This window comes from Salvelinus alpinus, chromosome 24, assembly GCF_045679555.1.
Source record: "Salvelinus alpinus chromosome 24, SLU_Salpinus.1, whole genome shotgun sequence".
NCBI lineage: Eukaryota > Metazoa > Chordata > Actinopteri > Salmoniformes > Salmonidae > Salvelinus > Salvelinus alpinus.
The window spans coordinates 45944732-45966240 of NC_092109.1; the positions used below are offsets into that span (position 1 = coordinate 45944732).

Genomic DNA, 21509 nt, shown 5'->3' on the forward strand with positions numbered 1-21509 from the left:
GCTCCAATCACTAACGACCCTCCTCTGCCTGCAGGAGGAACCGCCCCCTGCACTGCAGAGGAGGAGCCGTGACAATGCCATGATTTAGGGAGGGCAGAGGGACAGATATTATGGGGTGTTTGTTGGTGTCAAGCAGAGACCCAATCAGTTCTTTAAAATCCATCTTCAGCTGTTCTGAGCTGCCCTTCATAATGACCTTCGACCCCACATGAACCGTGACAGTATCAGCCCCGGTGACTGACTCACAGCCTCAGGAATCAACCTGGTGAAATCCTGACCTTCGACCCCACATGAACCGTGACAGTATCAGCCCCGGTGACTGACTCACAGCCTCAGGAAGCAACCTGGTGAAATCCTGACCTTTGACCCCACATGAACCGTGACAGTATCAGCCCCGGTGACTGACTCACAGCCTCAGGAATCAACCTGGTGAAATCCTGACCTTTGACCCCACATGAACCGTGACAGTATCAGCCCCGGTGACTGACTCACAGCCTCAGGAATCAACCTGGTGAAATCCTGACCTTTGACCCCACATGAACCGTGACAGTATCAGCCCCGGTGACTGACTCACAGCCTCAGGAAGCAACCTGGTGAAATCCTGACCTTTGACCCCACATGAACCGTGACAGTATCAGCCCCGGTGACTGACTCACAGCCTCAGGAAGCAAACTGGTGAAATTCTGACCTTTGACCCCACATGAACCATGACAGTATCAGCCCCTGGTGACTGACGCACAGCCTCAGGAAGCAACCTGGTGAAATCCTGACCTTTGACCCCAGGAAAACACAAAGTCTTTGCCTCAGGTACAGGTATATGCCTCACCATCGGAATCACTATCACAATAGCCGGAATGATCCGGCCTCTGCCGTATCTCGAAGCAGATTGTGAGGTCAGAGCCACAGAACTCACCTGAGAAGAGGGCTGCTGAGATGCCGGCTGTGTGCAGGCCACAACAGCCAAAGAGACAGAGCTCTGATCCAGAGAGCATGGCCCAGCGGAGGGGGAACACGTTGCTCCAGGCTGTCACCAGGCAGTTGATTGACTAGGACAGGGAGAGGTAGCTGGAGGGAGATCCACAGCCATGGAGGGAACAGCCAAGTGCACGGCTTAGATGCTGCCTCCATGGCTGTGGACGCCCCCACCAGCCCACCGCACAACTGTGTTGTCTGTCTCTCGTTGAATGTGAAGAGAGAAGTGCAGGGGTGCGGGGGATTTCTGGGTCGGTTGTCAGTGGCAGGTCGCCGGCTGTTCTTTGCTACGCACCGGCCCAGCTGTGTGTTAGCGTCTGGCTTAGCCTCTCAGAGCTGTGTGTGGCGGGTCCCCAGCGTCTGTAGTCGTGGGTTAGTTAGTTATAACGTGGCCAACAATTAGAGTCACACTCAAACGCAGGAAATAAGGACTTTCCTTTAGTAGTTTTATAGAGCTCTAACTCTGTCTGAGTTGAGCTCTAACTCTGTCTGAGTTGAGCTCTAACTCTGTCTGAGTTGAGCTCTAACTCTGTCTGAGTTGAGCTCTAACTCTGTCTGAGTTGAACTCTAACTCTGTCTGAGTTGAACTCTAACTCTGTCTGAGTTGAGCTCTAACTCTGTCTGAGTTGAACTCTAACTCTGTCTGAGTTGAGCTCTAACTCTGTCTGAGTTGAGCTCTAACTCTGTCTGAGTTGAGCTCTAACTCTGTCTGAGTTGAGCTCTAACACTGTCTGAGTTGAACTCTAACTCTGTCTGAGTTGAACTCTAACTCTGTCTGAGTTGAGCTCTAACTCTGTCTGAGTTGAACTCTAACTCTGTCTGAGTTGAACTCTAACTCTGTCTGAGTTTAACTCTAACTCTGTCTGAGTTGAGGTCTAACTCTGTCTGGTTCTATTTAGCGTAGAGGCGTGTAGGTGGTTCTACACCAGTCAACATAGCAGTGTCTACGGTGGTGTGTACAGTGTGGAATGTAGAGGTGTGTAGGTGGTCTCAGACTCACACCAGATGGCCGGATGGACAGCTGTGGTCTGTGGTTTTGTCTCCTGTTTCATCACAGGGTCGATGAATCTTTGTAACACTGTGGTGAATGTGAACATCAGACACCTTGGTTGTTGCAGTGCAAGCAGACAGACAGACAAGCAGACAGGCAGCCAGACAAGCAGACAGGCAGGCAGGCAGGCAGACAGATAGCCAGACAGACAGACAGACAGACAGACAGACAGACAGACAGACAGACAGACAGACAGACAGACAGACAAGCGGACAGGCAGGCAGGCAGGCAGACAGATAACCAGACAGACAGATAACCAGACAGACAGACAGACAGACAGACAGACAGACAGACAGACAGACAGACAGACAGACAGAGACAGGCGGGCACGCAGGCAGGCAGGCAGACAGACAGACAGACAGACAGACAGACAGAGACAGGCGGGCACGCAGGCAGGCAGACAGACAGACAGACAGACAGACAGAGACAGGCGGGCACGCAGGCAGACAGACAGACAGACAGACAGACAGACAGACAGACAGACAGACAGACAGACAGAGACAGGCGGGCACGCAGGCAGGCAGACAGACATATTGTTCGGTAAAACACGCTCATGTGATGAGTAACCTAGCCTGAAATCTGAAGATTTGCCTTAGCTTCCTGAGTTAAAGTCTAGGTTTCAGAAACACTGGGCTAACTCACTGTCACGTTAGCACAGTTCTGTGTGCCAGATTGGTCCTCAGAGGCTTGGAGGACTGTTGAGTTAGATTGTGTTCTGTCAGACATATTGCCTCTCATTGACCTTACTATCTAGTGTCACGGATCTGTTCTGGAGTGGGATGGGAACTCTCTCTAGTTCAGAGGAGAGAATGTCATGGTTCTGTTCTGGAGTGGGATGGGAACTCTCTCTAGTTCAGAGGGGAGAATGTCACGGTTCTGTTCTGGAGTGGGATGGGAACTCTCTCTAGTTCAGAGGGGAGAATGTCACGGTTCTGTTCTGGAGTGGGATGGGATGGGAACTCTCTCTAGTTCAGAGGGGAGAATGTCACGGTTCTGTTCTGGAGTGGGATGGGATGGGAACTCTCTCTAGTTCAGAGGTGGGAATGTCACGGTTCTGTTCTGGAGTGGGATGGGAACTCTCTCTAGTTCAGAGGGGAGAATGTCACGGTTCTGTTCTGGAGTGGGATGGGAACTCTCTCTAGTTCAGAGGGGAGAATGTCACGGTTCTGTTCTGGAGTGGGATGGGATGGGATGGGAACTCTCTCTAGTTCAGAGGGGAGAATGTCACGGTTCTGTTCTGGAGTGGGATGGGATGGGAACTCTCTCTAGTTCAGAGGGGAGAATGTCACGGTTCTGTTCTGGAGTGGGATGGGAACTCTCTCTAGTTCAGAGGGGAGAATGTCACGGTTCTGTTCTGGAGTGGGATGGGATGGGAACTCTCTCTAGTTCAGAGGGGAGAATGTCACGGTTCTGTTCTGGAGTGGGATGGGATGGGAACTCTCTCTAGTTCAGAGGGGAGAATGTCACGGTTCTGTTCTGGAGTGGGATGGGATGGGAACTCTCTCTAGTTCAGAGGTGGGAATGTCACGGTTCTGTTCTGGAGTGGGATGGGAACTCTCTCTAGTTCAGAGGGGAGAATGTCATGGTTCTGTTCTGGAGTGGGATGGGAACTCTCTCTAGTTCAGAGGTGAGAATGTCACGGTTCTGTTCTGGAGTGGGATGGGATGGGAACTCTCTCTAGTTCAGAGGGGAGAATGTCACGGTTCTGTTCTGGAGTGGGATGGGATGGGAACTCTCTCTAGTTCAGAGGTGAGAATGTCACGGTTCTGTTCTGGAGTGGGATGGGAACTCTCTCTAGTTCAGAGGAGAGAATGTCACGGTTCTGTTCTGGAGTGGGATGGGATGGGAACTCTCTCTAGTTCAGAGGTGAGAATGTCACGGTTCTGTTCTGGAGTGGGATGGGAACTCTCTCTAGTTCAGAGGGGAGAATGTCACGGTTCTGTTCTGGAGTGGGATGGGAACTCTCTCTAGTTCAGAGGAGAGAATGTCACGGTTCTGTTCTGGAGTGGGATGGGATGGGAACTCTCTCTAGTTCAGAGGTGAGAATGTCACGGTTCTGTTCTGGAGTGGGATGGGAACTCTCTCTAGTTCAGAGGGGAGAATGTCATGGTTCTGTTCTGGAGTGGGATGGGATGGGAACTCTCTCTAGTTCAGAGGAGAGAATGTCACGGTTCTGTTCTGGAGTGGGATGGGATGGGAACTCTCTCTAGTTCAGAGGTGAGAATGTCACGGTTCTGTTCTGGAGTGGGATGGGAACTCTCTCTAGTTCAGAGGGGAGAATGTCATGGTTCTGTTCTGGAGTGGGATGGGATGGGAACTCTCTCTAGTTCAGAGGTGGGAATGTCACGGTTCTGTTCTGGAGTGGGATGGGATGGGAACTCTCTCTAGTTCAGAGGGGAGAATGTCACGGTTCTGTTCTGGAGTGGGATGGGATGGGAACTCTCTCTAGTTCAGAGGTGGGAATGTCACGGTTCTGTTCTGGAGTGGGATGGGATGGGAACTCTCTCTAGTTCAGAGGTGAGAATGTCACAGTTCTGTTCTGGAGTGGGATGGGAACTCTCTCTAGTTCAGAGGGGAGAATGTCACAGTTCTGTTCTGGAGTGGGATGGGAACTCTCTCTAGTTCAGAGGGGAGAATGTCACGGTTCTGTTCTGGAGTGGGATGGGATGGGAACTCTCTCTAGTTCAGAGGAGAGAATGTCACGGTTCTGTTCTGGAGTGGGATGGGATGGGAACTCTCTCTAGTTCAGAGGTGGGAATGTCACGGTTCTGTTCTGGAGTGGGATAGGATGGGAACTCTCTCTAGTTCAGAGGTGGGAATGTCACGGTTCTGTTCTGGAGTGGGATGGGATGGGAACTCTCTCTAGTTCAGAGGTGGGAATGTCACGGTTCTGTTCTGGAGTGGGATGGGAACTCTCTCTAGTTCAGAGGGGAGAATGTCACGGTTCTGTTCTGGAGTGGGATGGGAACTCTCTCTAGTTCAGAGGTGAGAATGTCACGGTTCTGTTCTGGAGTGGGATGGGAACTCTCTCTAGTTCAGAGGGGAGAATGTCACGGTTCTGTTCTGGAGTGGGATGGGAACTCTCTCTAGTTCAGAGGTGGGAATGTCACGGTTCTGTTCTGGAGTGGGATGGGATGGAAACTCTCTCTAGTTCAGAGGGGAGAATGTCACGGTTCTGTTCTGGAGTGGGATGGGAACTCTCTCTAGTTCAGAGGGGAGAATGTCACGGTTCTGTTCTGGAGTGGGATGGGAACTCTCTCTAGTTCAGAGGTGAGAATGTCATTGTTCTGTTCTGGAGTGGGATGGGAACTCTCTCTAGTTCAGAGGGGAGAATGTCATGGTTCTGTTCTGGAGTGGGATGGGATGGGAACTCTCTCTAGTTCAGCGGTGGGAATGTCACGGTTCTGTTCTGGAGTGGGATGGGATGGGAACTCTCTCTAGTTCAGAGGGGAGAATGTCACGGTTCTGTTCTGGAGTGGGATGGGATGGGAACTCTCTCTAGTTCAGAGGAGAGAATGTCACGGTTCTGTTCTGGAGTGGGATGGGATGGGAACTCTCTCTAGTTCAGAGGTGGGAATGTCACGGTTCTGTTCTGGAGTGGGATGGGATGGGAACTCTCTCTAGTTCAGAGGTGGGAATGTCACGGTTCTGTTCTGGAGTGGGATGGGATGGGAACTCTCTCTAGTTCAGAGGTGGGAATGTCACGGTTCTGTTCTGGAGTGGGATGGGAACTCTCTCTCTCTCTCAGTTTTCCAGAATGTTTTGGTGCTGGTATAGTACATGACCTATTAACAGTCATGGTGTGAATAACATTGACTCAAAACTTTATGAGTATGTTTAAGATCTTTATTTAAACAGATTGGATACATTAAATTGCGATCTTAATTATTTTATAAAATATATCTGCAAAAAAAAAAAGTACAATATTTACAAATTTAATAAAGAATATTTTGGTTTCCTTAATTCACACCAAAGTTTAACCATAAAGACATTTCTGTAACAATGAACATCATACTCTTTGGTAAAAACTCATTGACTTGAAAACCAAAAACGCATAGCAACATAACAGAAGAAAAGGCTTCAAAGTCCAGCTTTGTAAAGAGATACCATTAAATCACACAGCATGGGAACAGAAAAGGTATTACCGTATTACAAAAAGGCCCATTTATATTTCTGACAGCAGAGGGCGCACATTAAGTATGACTATAACATGAATGGGGACCAATGGAGCGTTTCATTTAACCATAAAACAAATACAACAGCTCCCCCTTCAGGTGAGGATGTCGGTCATGGGGACGTCATGAGCTCTCAAAGAGGAATACTTCACTGGAGGGGGAGGAGGCTTGAAGGGGGGAGGCAGGTCCATCCTGGAGAAGGAGAGAGTGGAGGTGGAAGAAGGGGTAAAGGGGAGGGGAAGGGAGAGAGGGGAGGGGAAGGGAGAGAGGGAGGGGAGGGGAGGGGAGGGAGAGAGGGAGGGGGAGAGGGGAGGGCAGAGGGGGAGAGGTGAGGTAGAGAAGGAAGGGAGAGCGGGGGAGGGAGAGAGTGGAGGGGGAAGAAGGGGTAAAGGGGAGGGGGGAGAGAGGGGAGGGGAGGGAGAGCGTGAGGGGGAGAGGGGGGGAGAGAGGGGAGGGAGAGAAGGAAGGAAGAGGAAGGGAGAGAGAGAGTGGAGGGGGAAGAGGGGGGAAAGGGGAGGAGGGGAGGGGAGGGGAGGGGAGGGGAGGGGAGGAGGAGAGAGGGAGGGAGAGAGGGGAAGGGGAGGGAGAGAGAGCAGAGCAGAGAAGGATAGAGAGGGGGAGAGGGGAGGGAGGGGGAGAGAGAAAGAGTCAGTTTGAAAGGCAGGTAGAAAAGAGAGATTAATTGATGTGATTGATGTGAAAAAGGAGCAGCGGAGCCAAGACAGGAAACACACTCACCTCTTCTGGATGATGTATCGTCTGTAGAGGAACCCGACCACGAGCAGCAGAGCCAGGACAGGAAGCAGCACCCACACCACCACATACCTCTGACCACTACTGGGAACTGACAGGAATAATCATGATATCGTTATCCTCTATAATCATGATATCATTATCCTCTATAATCATGATATCGTTATCCTCTATAATCATGATATCGTTATCCTCTGGCTGTGGTCCTACCTGTCTCCATCACCACATTATCCCCATGGGAGGCAGTGGAGGTCCCCAGGGTGTGGTCTTCCTTCTCCCCAGCCAGGGTGCTCTTCTCTGGGTATAGCGTAGTGGACACTGGGCCCCCCTGACCACCACCGCTGGAGGTATCTGCTTCAGACGCGTTCCCCTGCCCACCATCGGATTGGACGCTCCACGGAGTGGGCTGATCTGATTGGACCTCGGGTGGATAGGTGGATCCTGATTGGGCCGTGGATGGGACTCTGATTGGACTGTCGGTGGAGCTGTTGACCTCTGACCCCTTTGGTCCCGCCTCTGTGTTGACTGATCGGTGTGTATTGGAGTTAATTAGCTGGGTGACAGAGGTAGTGATGGTGATACTGGTGTTGACTTCCTGTACGGTAGAGGAGGTGAGGGTGTCTGGTTTGACGCTAAAGTTAGCTGTGGGGGTTGTCATCTCCCCTGGCTCTGTTAGGTCGCTTGTTACGCTGGTGCCGGTAACTGTAGACTCAGTTACGTTGTTGCCGGTAACTTTAGACTCAGTTACGTTGTTGCCGGTAACTGTAGACTCAGTTACGTTGTTGCCGGTACCTGTAGACTCAGTTACGTTGTTGCCGGTACCTGTAGACTCAGTTACGTTGTTGCCGGTACCTGTAGACTCAGTTACGTTGTTGCTGGGGGTCACAGTGACAGCAGGACTTGTGGTAGCAGGACCTGTTATGTATGAAAGTAATGAGAGACAGAGAGAGAGAATCATCACTAATATCACGTCCCTCTAACGCTTCAGCAACTACACATCCCAGGGTGCATTTGTGTCCGGAATACCCCTTTCAGGAAGCAGTAATTGAACAGTACTCCAACTAGGTCCAGCAGAGGGCAATCTATACCCTTCCTAGGGCTGTTGCTACGGTGATTAACATCTCAGTGTTCTCTCTCCTAATACGGAACCGATAGAAGAGATGTTCGCTAGGCCTCAACGTTACGAACACATAGAAATATATGACCTAGAACACACATTCCTCTCTGACATGGAATAATACTGGTGTTTGAATGCACACTATTCTACCAACTGAGACACATAGAGTGGTTAAGGAATCACGTCAGCTCTATCATGGCATTAATGCAGTAGCTGTGGTTCAGGGCATGCATATAGAAATGTATAATATAGAACGTAACTCTCTGACACTTCAGCTCTATCATGGCTGTGGTTCAGGGCATGCAGATAGAAATGTATAATATAGAACGTAACTCTCTGACACTTCAGCTCTATTCGGGGCATTTCTATCTGCGATATTCAGTGGTAGTACATTGCAGAAGGTGAGCGTGCTGTACTGTAGCTGTGGTAAAAGTGTATGGCATTCAGATAGACATGTATAATATAGAACAGACCGTAAATCACTGACTGAAAGGAGTCGGCTCTATTCGTGGCTGTTCTATTTGCAACTTTCAGCTGCTGAAGGAGACCGTGTTGTAGCTTCTGTTGCTGCCGGCTGCTGGAGAGCAGGAAGCAGAACGTGTGAAATCGTGTCCCAAATAGAACCCTATTCCCTATATAGTGCACTACTTTAGACCAGAGCCCTATGGCACCCTATTCCCTAGTGCACTACTTTAGACCAGAGCCCTATGGAACCCTATTCCCTATATAGTGCACTACTTTAGACCAGAGCCCTATAGAACCCTATTCCCTATATAGTGCACTACTTTAGACCAGAGCCCTATGACACCCTATTCCCTATATAGTGCACTACTTTAGACCAGAGCCCTATGACCCTACAAAAGTAGTGCACTATAAGGGAAAGGGTTGCATGTGGTCCACATGTTGACGTCTGTTAATGTGAATGTGAAGAGATTTCAGTGTGTCAGTGATGACTCAACTAAACCACATTCATCAACACACACCACACAGGATGGAGAAAGAGAGACAGCGAGAGCGAGAGAGGGAGATGGAGACAGAGAGACGTGTAGATGTACATGTATTCAGACAGTGAGATGGAGAGAGCGAGAGAGAGCGAGAGAGAGAGAGAGCGAGAGAGAGCGAGAGAGAGCGAGAGGTGCAGACAGATATACATGTTTTCAGACAGTGAGATGCAGACAGGTGGTTGTAAAAATTCCCTTCGGTGCGTCTCAATAATGCAGGTAGCGTCCTCTCCTTGCCTCCTCTCCCTGTCTCCTCTCCTTCATCTGCACAGACCCAGAACAACTATAGATAATATATTTTAGACCTTGTCTCATTTCCATTGCTTTAACATGCTAGAACACTTTCAACTCTAGTTTCCTCGATCTTTTGTCTCTGTTCCTGTGAGTCTCTGTTCCTGAGAATCTCTGTTCCTGAGAATCTCTGTTCTTGAGAATCTCTGTTCCTGAGAATCTCTGTTCTTGAGAATCTCTGTTCCTGAGAATCTCTGTTCCTGTGCATCTCTGTTTCTGTGAGTCTCCACAATCCAGAGGTTAAATGCCTGCTTTTCGCAGATGACCTGTGCCTGCTGTCACCCACAGCACATGGCCTACAGCAGAGCCTGGACCTGCTAGAGCAGTACTGCCAGACCTGGGCCCTGGCAGTAAACCCCAAAAAGACGAAAATAATGATTTTCCAGAGAAGATCCAGATCTCAGGATATTACACCAAAGTTCGCAATTGGCACAACATATATAGAGTACTGCACACACTACAATTACTGAGGTTTAAATATATAGAGTACTGTACACACTACAATTACTGAGGTTTATATATATAGAGTACTGTACACACTACAATTACTGTTGTTTAAATATATAGAGTACTGCACACACTACAATTACTGAGGTTTATATATATAGAGGACTGTACACACTACAATTACTGAGGTTTATATATATAGAGTACTGCACACACTACAATTACTGAGGTTTAAATATATAGAGTACTGTACACACTACAATTACTGAGGTTTAAATATATAGAGGACTGCACACACTACAATTACTGAGGTTTAAATATATAGAGGACTGTACACACTACAATTACTGTTGTTTAAATATATAGAGTACTGCACACACTACAATTACTGAGGTTTAAATATATAGAGTACTGTACACACTACAAGTACTGAGGTTTAAATATATAGAGTACTGTACACACTACAATTACTGAGGTTTAAATATATAGAGTACTGTACACACTACAATTACTGAGGTTTATATATATAGAATACTGCACACACTACAATTACTGAGGTTAAATATATAGAGGACTGTACACACTACAATTACTGAGGTTTATATATATAGAGTACTGCACACACTACAATTACTGAGGTTTAAATATATAGGGTACTGTACACACTACAATTACTGAGGTTTATATATATAGAGTACTGCACACACTACAATTACTGAGGTTTAAATATATAAAATACTCTACACACTACAATTACTGAGGTTTATATATATAGAGTACTGTACACACTACAATTACTGAGGTTTAAATATATAGAGTACTGCACACACTACAATTACTGAGGTTTAAATATATATAGAGTACTGTACACACTACAATTACTGAGGTTTATATATATATAGAGTACTGTACACACTACAATTACTGAGGTTTAAATATATATAGAGTACTGTACACACTACAATTACTGAGGTTTAAATATATAGAATACTGTACACACTACAATTACTGAGGTTTATATATATATAGAGTACTGTACACACTACAATTACTGAGGTTTAAATATATAGAGTACAGTACACACTACAATTACTGAGGTTTATATATATAGAGTACAGTACACACTACAATTACTGAGGTTTAAATATATAGAGTACTGTACACACTACAATTACTGAGGTTTAAATATATAGAGTACTGTACACACTACAATTACTGAGGTTTAAATATATAGAGTACTGTACACACTACAATTACTGAGGTTTATATATATAGAGTACTGTACACACTACAATTACTGAGGTATAAATATATAGAGTACTGTACACACTACAATTACTGAGGTATAAATATATAGAGTACTGTACACACTACAATTACTGAGGTTTATATATATAGAGTACTGCACACACTACAATTACTGAGGTTTAAATATATAGAATACTGTACACACTACAATTACTGAGGTTTATATATATAGAGTACTGTACACACTACAATTACTGAGGTTTAAATATATAGAGTACTGTACACACTACAATTACTGAGGTTTATATATATAGAGTACTGCACACACTACAATTACTGAGGTTTACATATATAGAATACTGTACACACTACAATTACTGAGGTTTATATATATAGAGTACTGTACACACTACACTTACTGAGGTTTATATATATAGAGTACTGCACACACTACAATTACTGAGGTTTAAATATATAGAATACTGTACACACTACAATTACTGAGGTTTATATATATAGAGTACTGTACACACTACAATTACTGAGGTTTAAATATATAGAGTACTGTACACACTACAATTACTGAGGTTTATATATATAGAGTACTGCACACACTACAATTACTGAGGTTTACATATATAGAATACTGTACACACTACAATTACTGAGGTTTATATATATAGAGTACTGTACACACTACAATTACTGAGGTTTATATATATAGAGTACTGCACACACTACAATTACTGAGGTTTACATATATAGAATACTGTACACACTACAATTACTGAGGTTTATATATATAGAGTACTGTACACACTACACTTACTGAGGTTTATATATATAGAGTACTGCACACACTACAATTACTGAGGTTTAAATATATAGAATACTGTACACACTACAATTACTGAGGTTTATATATATAGAGTACTGTACACACTACAATTACTGAGGTTTAAATATATAGAGTACTGTACACACTACAATTACTGAGGTTTATATATATAGAGTACTGCACACACTACAATTACTGAGGTTTACATATATAGAATACTGTACACACTACAATTACTGAGGTTTATATATATAGAGTACTGTACACACTACACTTACTGAGGTTTAAAAATAAGCTCAACTGGACACCTTAATGAGGCAGTGAATGAACAGAGAGAGAAAGCACGCAGGGCATTCTACGCCATTAAAAAACAAATTCAAATACCTATTAAAATTTTGCTAAAACTAAGTGAATATGTCATTGAACCAATTGCACTTTATGGCAGCGAGGTGTGGGGTCCACTTGTAAAACAACATTTCATCAAGTGGGACAAACACCCCGTTGAAACCCTGCATGCAGAATTCTGTAAGATTCTCCTACATGTCCAGAGGACAACTACAAAAAATGCACGCAGGGCAGAATTAGGCCAATATCCACTAATAATAAAAACTCAAAAAAGAGCAATTCAGTTTTGGAAACATCTAAAATACAGTGAACCCCTCTCATATCATTACCACGCCCTACAATGCCAAGAGCTGAGCAAAGAAAATAGTCCCCTCATCCAGCTGGTCCTGGGGCTGAGTTCACAAACCTGTTCTACTAACACACTGAAGCCTCAGTCCCTCATCCAGCTGGTCCTGGGGCTGAGTTCACTAACCTGTTCTACTAAAACACTGAAGCCTCAGTCCCCTCATCCAGCTGGTCCTGGGGCTGAGTTCACTAACCTGTTCTACTAACACACTGAAGCCTCAGTCCCCTCATCCAGCTGGTCCTGGGGCTGAGTTCACAAACCTGTTCTACTAACACACTGAAGCCTCAGTCCCTCATCCAGCTGGTCCTGGGGCTGAGTTCACTAACCTGTTCTACTAACACACTGAAGCCTCAGTCCCCTCATCCAACTGGTCCTGGGGCTGAGTTCACTAACCTGTTCTACTAACACACTGAAGCCTCAGTCCCCTCATCCAGCTGGTCCTGGGGCTGAGTTCACTAACCTGTTCTACTAAAACACTGCAGCCTCAGTCCCCTCATCCAGCTGGTCCTGGGGCTGAGTTCACTAACCTGTTCTACTAACACACTGAAGCCTCAGTCCCCTCATCCAGCTGGTCCTGGGGCTGAGTTCACAAACCTGTTCTACTAACACACTGAAGCGTCAGGACCAGAACATCCAATCGATCAGAATAAATCAAATTACAACACAGTCAAAACAAAACGACATTACTTATGGGGAAACACAAGCACAAGCACAAAGCAAAATGCAGTGCTATCTGGCCCTAAATCGACAGTACACCGTGGCAAACTATTTGACCATGGTTACTGATCAAAACCTTAGAAAAACCTTGTCAAAGTACAGGCTCAGTGAGTACAACCTTGCCATTGAGAAGGGTAGACACAGGAAAACGTGGCTCCCTGTAGAGGAAAGGCTGTGCAACCACTGCACAACAGCAGAACCTGAGACGGAGCTGCATTTCCTGACAAAATGTCAAAAATATAAAACAATTAGAGTGTCATTTCCCCAAATGTGAAACCCTTATTCAAGGTTTCAAAGACCTCTCTGATGAGGATAGGCTGCCCGTCCTGTTGGGGGAGGACGCAGAGAGCTGTGGGTTGGCAGAGCACTACATTGCTGCCTGCCATAAGATGAGGGACAGTGTCTGACAGACCAATCAACCTGCACATGTCCTCTATGCTTATTGTTATTGTCACGCCCTGACCATAGAGAGAGCCTTTTATTTTCTATGTTGGTTTGGTCGGGGTGTGACTATCTAGATTATCTAGGTTGTTTTATTTCTATGTTGGCCTGGTATGGTTCCCAATCAGAGGCAGCTGTTTATCGTCTCTGATTGGGGATCATATTTAGGCAGCCATTTCCCCACTGTGTTTTGTGGGATCTTGTTTATGTGTAGTTGCCTGTGAGCACTCCATAGCTTCACGTATCGTTTATTCTTTATTGTTTTTTTGTGCGGTTCACTTATAATAAAAATGTCGGACCGATTTCACGCTGCTCTTTGCTCCGAATGTTCTTACGATGATCGTGACAGTTATTGTTATTGTTCAATGTGTGTTTATTTTGACCCTTGGTTATTGTTGTTACTGTTGACAATATGGATTATTATTATTTTTATGATGTTAATATTGTAAATCTCCAAAGTAAGCTTTGGCAATATGTACATTGTTACATCAGGCCAATAAAGCAAACTGAATTTGAGAGAGAGAGAGATATAAAGAAAGAGAGAGTGACATAGAGATATATAACAAGAGAGAGAGAGAGAGAGAGATAGGGAGAGATATTCATGAATGAATTTCTCTCATTCTTCTCTGCAGATCCTCTCAAGCTCTGTCAGGTTGGATGGGGAGTGTCACTGCACAGCTATTTTCAGGTCTCTCCAGAGATGTTCGATCGGGTTCAAGTCCGGCCTCTGGCTGGGCCACTCAAGGACATTCAGAGACTTGTCCCGAAACCATTCCTGCATTGTCTTGGCCTGTGTGTTTAGGGTCAATGTCCTGTTGGAAGGTGACCTTCGCCCCAGTCCGGAGGTCTTGAGGGTTCGGGAGTAGGTTTTCACCAAGGATTTCTCTGTACTTTGCTCCGTTCATCTTTCCCTCGTTCCTGACTAGTCTCCCAGTCCCTGCCGTTGAAAAACATCCCCACAGCATGATGCTGCCACTACTGAGGAGTGACTTCCATCTGGCCACTCTACCATAAAGGCCTGAGTGGTGGAGTGCTGCAGAGATGGTTGTCCTTCTGGAAGGTTCTTCCATCTCCACAGAGGAACTCTGGAGCTCTGTCAGAGTGACCATCGGGTTCTTGGTCACCTACCTGACCATGGCTCTTCTCCCTCGATTGCTCAGTTTGGCCTGGCGACCAGCTCTAGGAAGAGTCTTGGTGGTTCCAAACTTCTTCCATTTAAGAATGATGGAGGCCACTGCGTTCTTGGGGACTTGCAATGCTGCAGACATTTTTTGGTATCCTTCCCCAGATCTATGCCTTGACGCAATCCTGTCTGGCTTGGTTTTTGCTCTGACATGCACTGTCAACTGTGGGACCTTATATAGACAGGTGTGCGCCTTTCCAAATCATGTCCAATCCATTGAATTTACCACAGGTGGACTCCAATCCAGTTGTAGAAACATCTCAAGGATGATCAATGGAAGCGGGAGGCACCTGAGCTCCATTTGGAGTTTCATAGCAAAGGGTCTGAATACATACAGTACCAGTCAAAGGTTTGGACAGACCTACTCATTCAAGGGTTTTTCTTCATTTTGACTATTTTCTACATTGTAGAATAATAGTGAAGACATCAACACTATGAAATAACACATATGGAATCATGTAGTAACCAAAAACATGTTAACAAAATCTAAATATATTTTATATTTTACAATAACAGCTCAAAAAAGTAATGAGAAACGACAGTCCATCATTACTTTAAGACATGAAGGGCAGTCAATGTGGAACATTTCAAGAACTTTGAAAGTTTCTTCAAGTGCAGTCACAAAAACCATCCAGCGTTATGATGAAACTGGCTCTCATGAGGACTGCCACAGGAAAGGAAGACCCAGAGTTACCTCTGCTGCAGAGGATAAGTTCATTAGAGTTACCAGCCTCAGAAATTGCAGCCCAAATAAACGCTTCACAGATTTCAAGTAACAGACACATCTCAACATCAACTGTTCAGAAGAGACTGCATGAATCAGGCCTTCATGGTCGAAATGCTGTAAGGAAACCACTACTAAAGGACACCAATAATAAGAAGAGACTTGCTTGGGCCAAGAAACACGAGCAATGGACATTAGACTGGTGGAAATCGGTACTTGGTCTGATGAGTCCAAATTTGATATTTTTGGTTCTAACCGGCGTATTTTTTTTGTGAGACGCAGAGGAGGTGAACGGATAATCTCTGCATGTGTGGTTCCCACTGTGAAGCATGGAGGAGGAGGAGGAGAAGGTGTGGGGGTGCTTTGCTGGTGACACTGTCAGTGATTTATTTAGAATTCAAGGCACACTTAACCAGCATGGCTACCACAGCATTCTGCAGCAATTTACTGCCAGGTCAGCTCAGCAGACAGCCATATAGCAATATAGATAGAGAAACATTTACTGCCAGGTCAGCTCAGCAGACAGCCATATAGCAATATAGATAGAGAAACATTTACTGAATCAATTATACAGATACCACCAGACTGTGTTAGCCTGTTGGGCTAAAGGCTTCAGGTTTTAGACAAGGTTACTCAACACACAAGTGTGTCTTACCAAACCACATCGGTCAGGGGTGGACTGTTCTTCTGAAATTTACATTTTTAGCCCAATGGGCCTTTCTAAATATATATATATTTTTGCACAAAATAATCAAAATTATCATTATCTGCTTTGTCTTGTGTGTTAGAAATGCCCGAGACAATTTCTGGTCCCAGGCTGCCCCTGACCCCTGACTGGTCCCAGGCTGCCCCTGACCCCTGACTGGTCCCAGGCTGCCCCTGACCCCTGACTGGTCCCAGGCTGCCCCTGACCCCTGACTGGTCTTGGGCTGCCCCTGACCCCTGACTGGTCCCGGGCTGCCCCTGACCCCTGACTGGTCCCAGGCTGCCCCTGACCCCTGACTGGTCCCAGGCTGCCCCTGACCCCTGACTAGTCCCAGGCTGCCCCTGACCCCTGACTGGTCCCAGGCTGCCCCTGACCCCTGACTGGTCCCAGGCTGCCCCTGATCCCTGACCTCTGTAACTTGTAATTGTTTTTCTAATGTCTTACAGGTACAGAGTAGAACAGTGCAGAAAAAATGTCAAACACACTACAGAGGATATACTGTAATATACCTTCAACCCTTATCCCATACGTCAACCCTCAGCCCATACCTACAACCCTCAGTCCATACCGTCAACCCTCAGCCCACACCTTCAACCCTCAGCCCACACCTTCAACCCTCATCCCGTACCTTCAACCCTCATCCCGTACCTTCAGCCCTCAGCCCATACCTTCAACCCTCATCCCGTACCTTCAGCCCTCAGCCCATACCGTCAACCCTCAGCCCACACCTTCAACCCTCATCCCATACCTTCAACCCTCATCCCGTACCTTCAGCCCTCAGCCCATACCGTCAACCCTCAGCCCATACCGTCAACCCTCAGCCCATACCTTCAACCCTCAGCCCACACCTTCAACCCTCATCCCATACCTTCAACCCTCATCCCGTACCTTCAGCCCTCAGCCCATACCGTCAACCCTCAGCCCATACCGTCAACCCTCAGCCCATACCTTCAACCCTCAGCCCATACCTTCAAACCCTCAGCCCCGACGTTCAACCCTCATCCCATACCTTCAACCCTCAGCCCATACTTTCAAACCTCAGTCCATACCGTCAACCCTCACCCCATACCTCCACCCTCAGCCCGTACCTTCAACCCTCAGCCCGTACCGTAAACCCTCAGCCCGTACCTTCAACCCTCAGTCCATACCTGGAAGTGGTGTTGGAGGGCCAGTAGGAGGCACTCTTTCCTCTGGTCTAAACAAAGATCCCAATGCCCCAGGGCAGTGATTGGGGACACTGCTCTGTGTAGGGTGCCGTCTTTCGGATGGGACGTTAAACGGGTGTCCTGACTCTCTGAGGTCATTAAAGATCCCATGGCACTTATCGTAAGAGTAGGGGTGTTAACCCCGGTGTCCTGGCTAAATTCCCAATCTGGCCCTCAACCATCACGGTCACCTAATAATCCCCAGTTTACAATTGGCTCATTCATCCCCCTCCTCTCCCCTGTAACTATTCCCCAGGTCGTTGCTGCAAATGAGAACGTGTTCTCAGTCAACTTACCTGGTAAAATAACGGTAAAAAAAAAAAAAAAAAAAAATTTGAAAACAAAAAAAATAAAATAAGAATAAACAAAAATAACAAAAATTTAAGAAAAAAAGATTTTAAAAAAAATATACCGTCAACCCTCACCCCATACCTCCACCCTCAGCCCGTACCTTCAACCCTCAGCCCGTACCGTAAACCCTCAGCCCGTACCTTCAACCCTCAGTCCATACCGTCAACCCTCAGCCCGTACCGTAAACCCTCAGCCCGTACCTTCAACCCTCAGTCCATACCGTCAACCCTCACCCCATACCTCCACCCTCAGCCCGTACCTTCAACCCTCAGTCCATACCGTCAACCCTCACCCCATACCTCCACCCTCAGCCCATACCTTCAACCCTCAGCCCATACTTTCAAACCTCAGTCCATACTGTCAACCCTCAGCCCATACCGTAAACCCTCAGCCCATACCGTAAACCCTCAGCCCATACCGTAAACCCTTAGCCCATACCGTAAACCCTCAGCCCATACCGTCAACCCTCAGCCCATACCGTCAACCCTCAGCCCATACCGTAAACCCTCAGCCCATACCGTCAACCCTCAGCCCTTACCGTCAACCCTCAGCCCATACCGTCAACCCTCAGCCCATACCGTAAACCCTCAGCCCATACCGTAAACCCTCAGCCCACACCGTAAACCCTCAGCCCCTACCGTAAACCCTCAGCCCATACCGTAAACCCTCAGCCCATACCGTAAACCCTCAGCCCGTACCTTCAACCATCAGCCCATACCGTAAACCCTCAGCCCATACCGTAAACCCTCAGCCCATACCGTAAACCCTCAGCCCATACCTTCAGCCCTCAGCCCATACCGTAAACCCTCAGCCCATACCTTCAGCCCTCAGCCCATACCGTCAACCCTCAGCCCATACCTTCAACCCTCAGCCCATACCGTCAACCCTCCACCCATACTTTCAAACCTCAGTCCATACTGTCAACCCTCAGCCCATACCGTCAACCCTCAGCCCATACCGTAAACCCTCAGCCCATACCGTAAACCCTCAGCCCATACCGTAAACCCTTAGCCCATACCGTAAACCCTCAGCCCATACCGTCAACCCTCAGCCCATACCGTCAACCCTCAGCCCATACCGTAAACCCTCAGCCCATACCGTCAACCATCAGCCCTTACCGTCAACCCTCAGCCCATACCGTCAACCCTCAGCCCATACCGTCAACCCTCAGCCCATACCGTAAACCCTCAGCCCATACCGTAAACCCTCAGCCCACACCGTAAACCCTCAGCCCCTACCGTAAACCCTCAGCCCATACCGTAAACCCTCAGCCCATACCGTAAACCCTCAGCCCGTACCTTCAACCATCAGCCCATACCGTAAACCCTCAGCCCATACCGTAAACCCTCAGCCCATACCGTAAACCCTCAGCCCATACCTTCAACCCTCAGCCCATACCGTAAACCCTCAGCCCATAGCGTCAACCCTCAGCCCATACCGTCAACCCTCAGCCCATACCGTCAACCCTCAGCCCATACCGTCAAACCCTCAGCTAATACATTCAACCCTCAGCCCATACCTTCAACCCTCAGCCCATACCGTCAACCCTCAGCTAATACATTCAACCCTCAGCCCATACCGTAAACCCTCAGCCCATACCGTAAACCCTCAGCCCGTACCTTCAACCATCAGCCCATACCGTAAACCCTCAGCCCATACCGTAAACCCTCAGCCCATACCGTAAACCCTCAGCCCATAGCATCAACCCTCAGCCCATACCGTAAACCCTCAGCCCATACCATCAACCCTCAGCCCATACCTTCAAACCCTCAGCCCGTACCGTCAACCCTCAGCTAATACATTCAACCCTCAGCCCATACCGTCAACCCTCAGCTAATACATTCAACCCTCAGCCCATACCGTCAACCCTCAGCTAATACATTCAACCCTCAGCCCATACCTTCAACCCTCAGCCCATACCGTCAACCCTCAGCTAATACATTCAACCCTCAGCCCATACCGTCAACCCTCAGCTAATACATTCAACCCTCAGCCCATACCGTCAACCCTCAGCTAATACATTCAACCCTCAGCCCCTACCTTAAACCCTCAGCCCATACCGTCAACCCTCAGTCCATACCGTCAACCCTCAGCCCATACCTTCAGCCCTCAGCCCATACCGTCAACCCTCAGTCCATACCGTCAACCCTCAGCCCTTACCGTCAACCCTCAGCCCTTACCGTCAACCCTCAGCCCGTACCTTCAACCCTCAGCCCATACCGTCAACCCTCAGTCCATACCGTCAACCCTCAGCCCTTACCGTCAACCCTCAGCCCTTACCGTCAACCCTCAGCCCGTACCTTCAACCCTCAGCCCTTACCGTCAACCCTCAGCCCATACCGTCAACCCTCAGCCCGTACCTTCAACCCTCAGCCCAGTGACTTTCCTGATGGAACCGTTGGGGTAGGTGGTGATGTCACAGATGTAGCGCCCGCTGTCCCTAGCCTCTACACCCTTCAGAACCAGAGATGTGCCCGTTAGCTTGTTCTTGTCCCACGCCACGTCCAGGGCGACGTTAGGCCAGATGAGGGTTTCACCAAAACTAGGGTTATACACCACCAGCTTGTGGTCTTCTATCTCTCCTTTCTTCCTCCATTCTACCTAGAACATTGACATGTACATTTTAGTCAAAGAGCAAAGACTCTCATCTAGAGCAACTTACAGTTAGTTCATTCATCTTAAAAGGTAGCTAGCTATAATAAATAAAATATACATTTTATTAGATAGACATCTTACAGGACACTCATGGAATCCTAGTGCAATTAAATCAGTTGGAAAAAAAGAGAGAGGAAACACAGCTACCTGAGAGATGACGGGTTTACGTCCCTCCTCCTCTTCCAGTAAACAGGGTAGAGTGATGTTCTCACCCTCTACAGCTCTCACCACGGCAACATCATGGACACCTGTCAATCAAATCACACAACGGTTGAAAACCTGAGAACAGCCTCTTTTTACTCTGTCTACTCACAATCGGATGAAGAGTTCTGAATCCAAGCCTTACCTTGAGAAATGGAGGAGAGAAGAAGAAGTTCTGAATCCAAGCCTTACCTTGAGAAATGGAGGAGAGAAGAAGAAGAGAGACGACAGTTCCCTTCAGAGTGGCAGCCATGTCTGTCTGGTCGCTTCACACTGGGGTTAGAGAAAGAGAGCGAGAGGAAAGATGAGAGGAAGGAAGAGAGAGAGACACTCGCACTCTCTCTCTCTCTCTCGCTCTCTCTCGCTCTCTCTCTCTCTCTCTCTCTCTCGCTCTCTCTCTCTCTCTCTCTCTCGCTCTCTCTCTCGCACTCTCTCTCGCAATTCAAATCAATGGGGCTTTATTGGAATGAAATCAACAATAAACAGAAGTGAGAAGTACCAAGAACAACCCTAACAACAACAAGCTATTACAAATGAATAGTAAACAAACTTCACAAAGGTTTCAAAAAGATAAAGACATTTCCAGTGTTATATTATCAGCTATGTACAGAGATTTAGCAACGTGTAAACAGTGACAGAATGAATAGCAGGGGAAGATACACGACATACAGTATCAGTCAAAAGTTTGGACACACCTACTGAATCTAACACCTACTAAGTTAAAAAAAAACGATTTTCTACG

At 47.1% G+C, this 21509-nt stretch overlaps 1 protein-coding gene across 1 annotated transcript; it reads right to left on the reverse strand.

The window, feature by feature from the left end:
- Positions 1 to 5855: 5855 nt before the first annotated feature.
- LOC139551629 (uncharacterized) lies at positions 5856 to 21061 on the reverse strand. The gene is made up of 6 exons (XM_071362897.1): positions 20960 to 21061; positions 20714 to 20814; positions 20272 to 20512; positions 7162 to 7866; positions 6937 to 7042; positions 5856 to 6390 (listed from the first exon to the last, which is right to left on the reverse strand). The coding sequence occupies exons 1-6, from the start codon at positions 21018 to 21020 to the stop codon at positions 6294 to 6296; spliced, it is 1311 nt and encodes a 436-aa protein (XP_071218998.1). The 5' UTR covers positions 21021 to 21061; the 3' UTR covers positions 5856 to 6293.
- Positions 21062 to 21509: the final 448 nt, after the last annotated feature.

Bases quoted from the DNA above. Each gene is read 5' to 3' on its own strand.
- LOC139551629 (XM_071362897.1), bottom strand. From the start codon at position 21,020: ATGGCTGCCACTCTGAAGGGAACTGTCGTCTCTCTTCTTCTTCTCTCC. The intron at 20,815-20,959 runs GTAAGGCTTGGA...TTTGATTGACAG, and splicing joins TCTCTCCTCCATTTCTCAAG to GTGTCCATGATGTTGCCGTG. The intron at 7,043-7,161 runs GTAGGACCACAG...TATTCCTGTCAG, and splicing joins TAATGTGGTGATGGAGACAG to TTCCCAGTAGTGGTCAGAGG.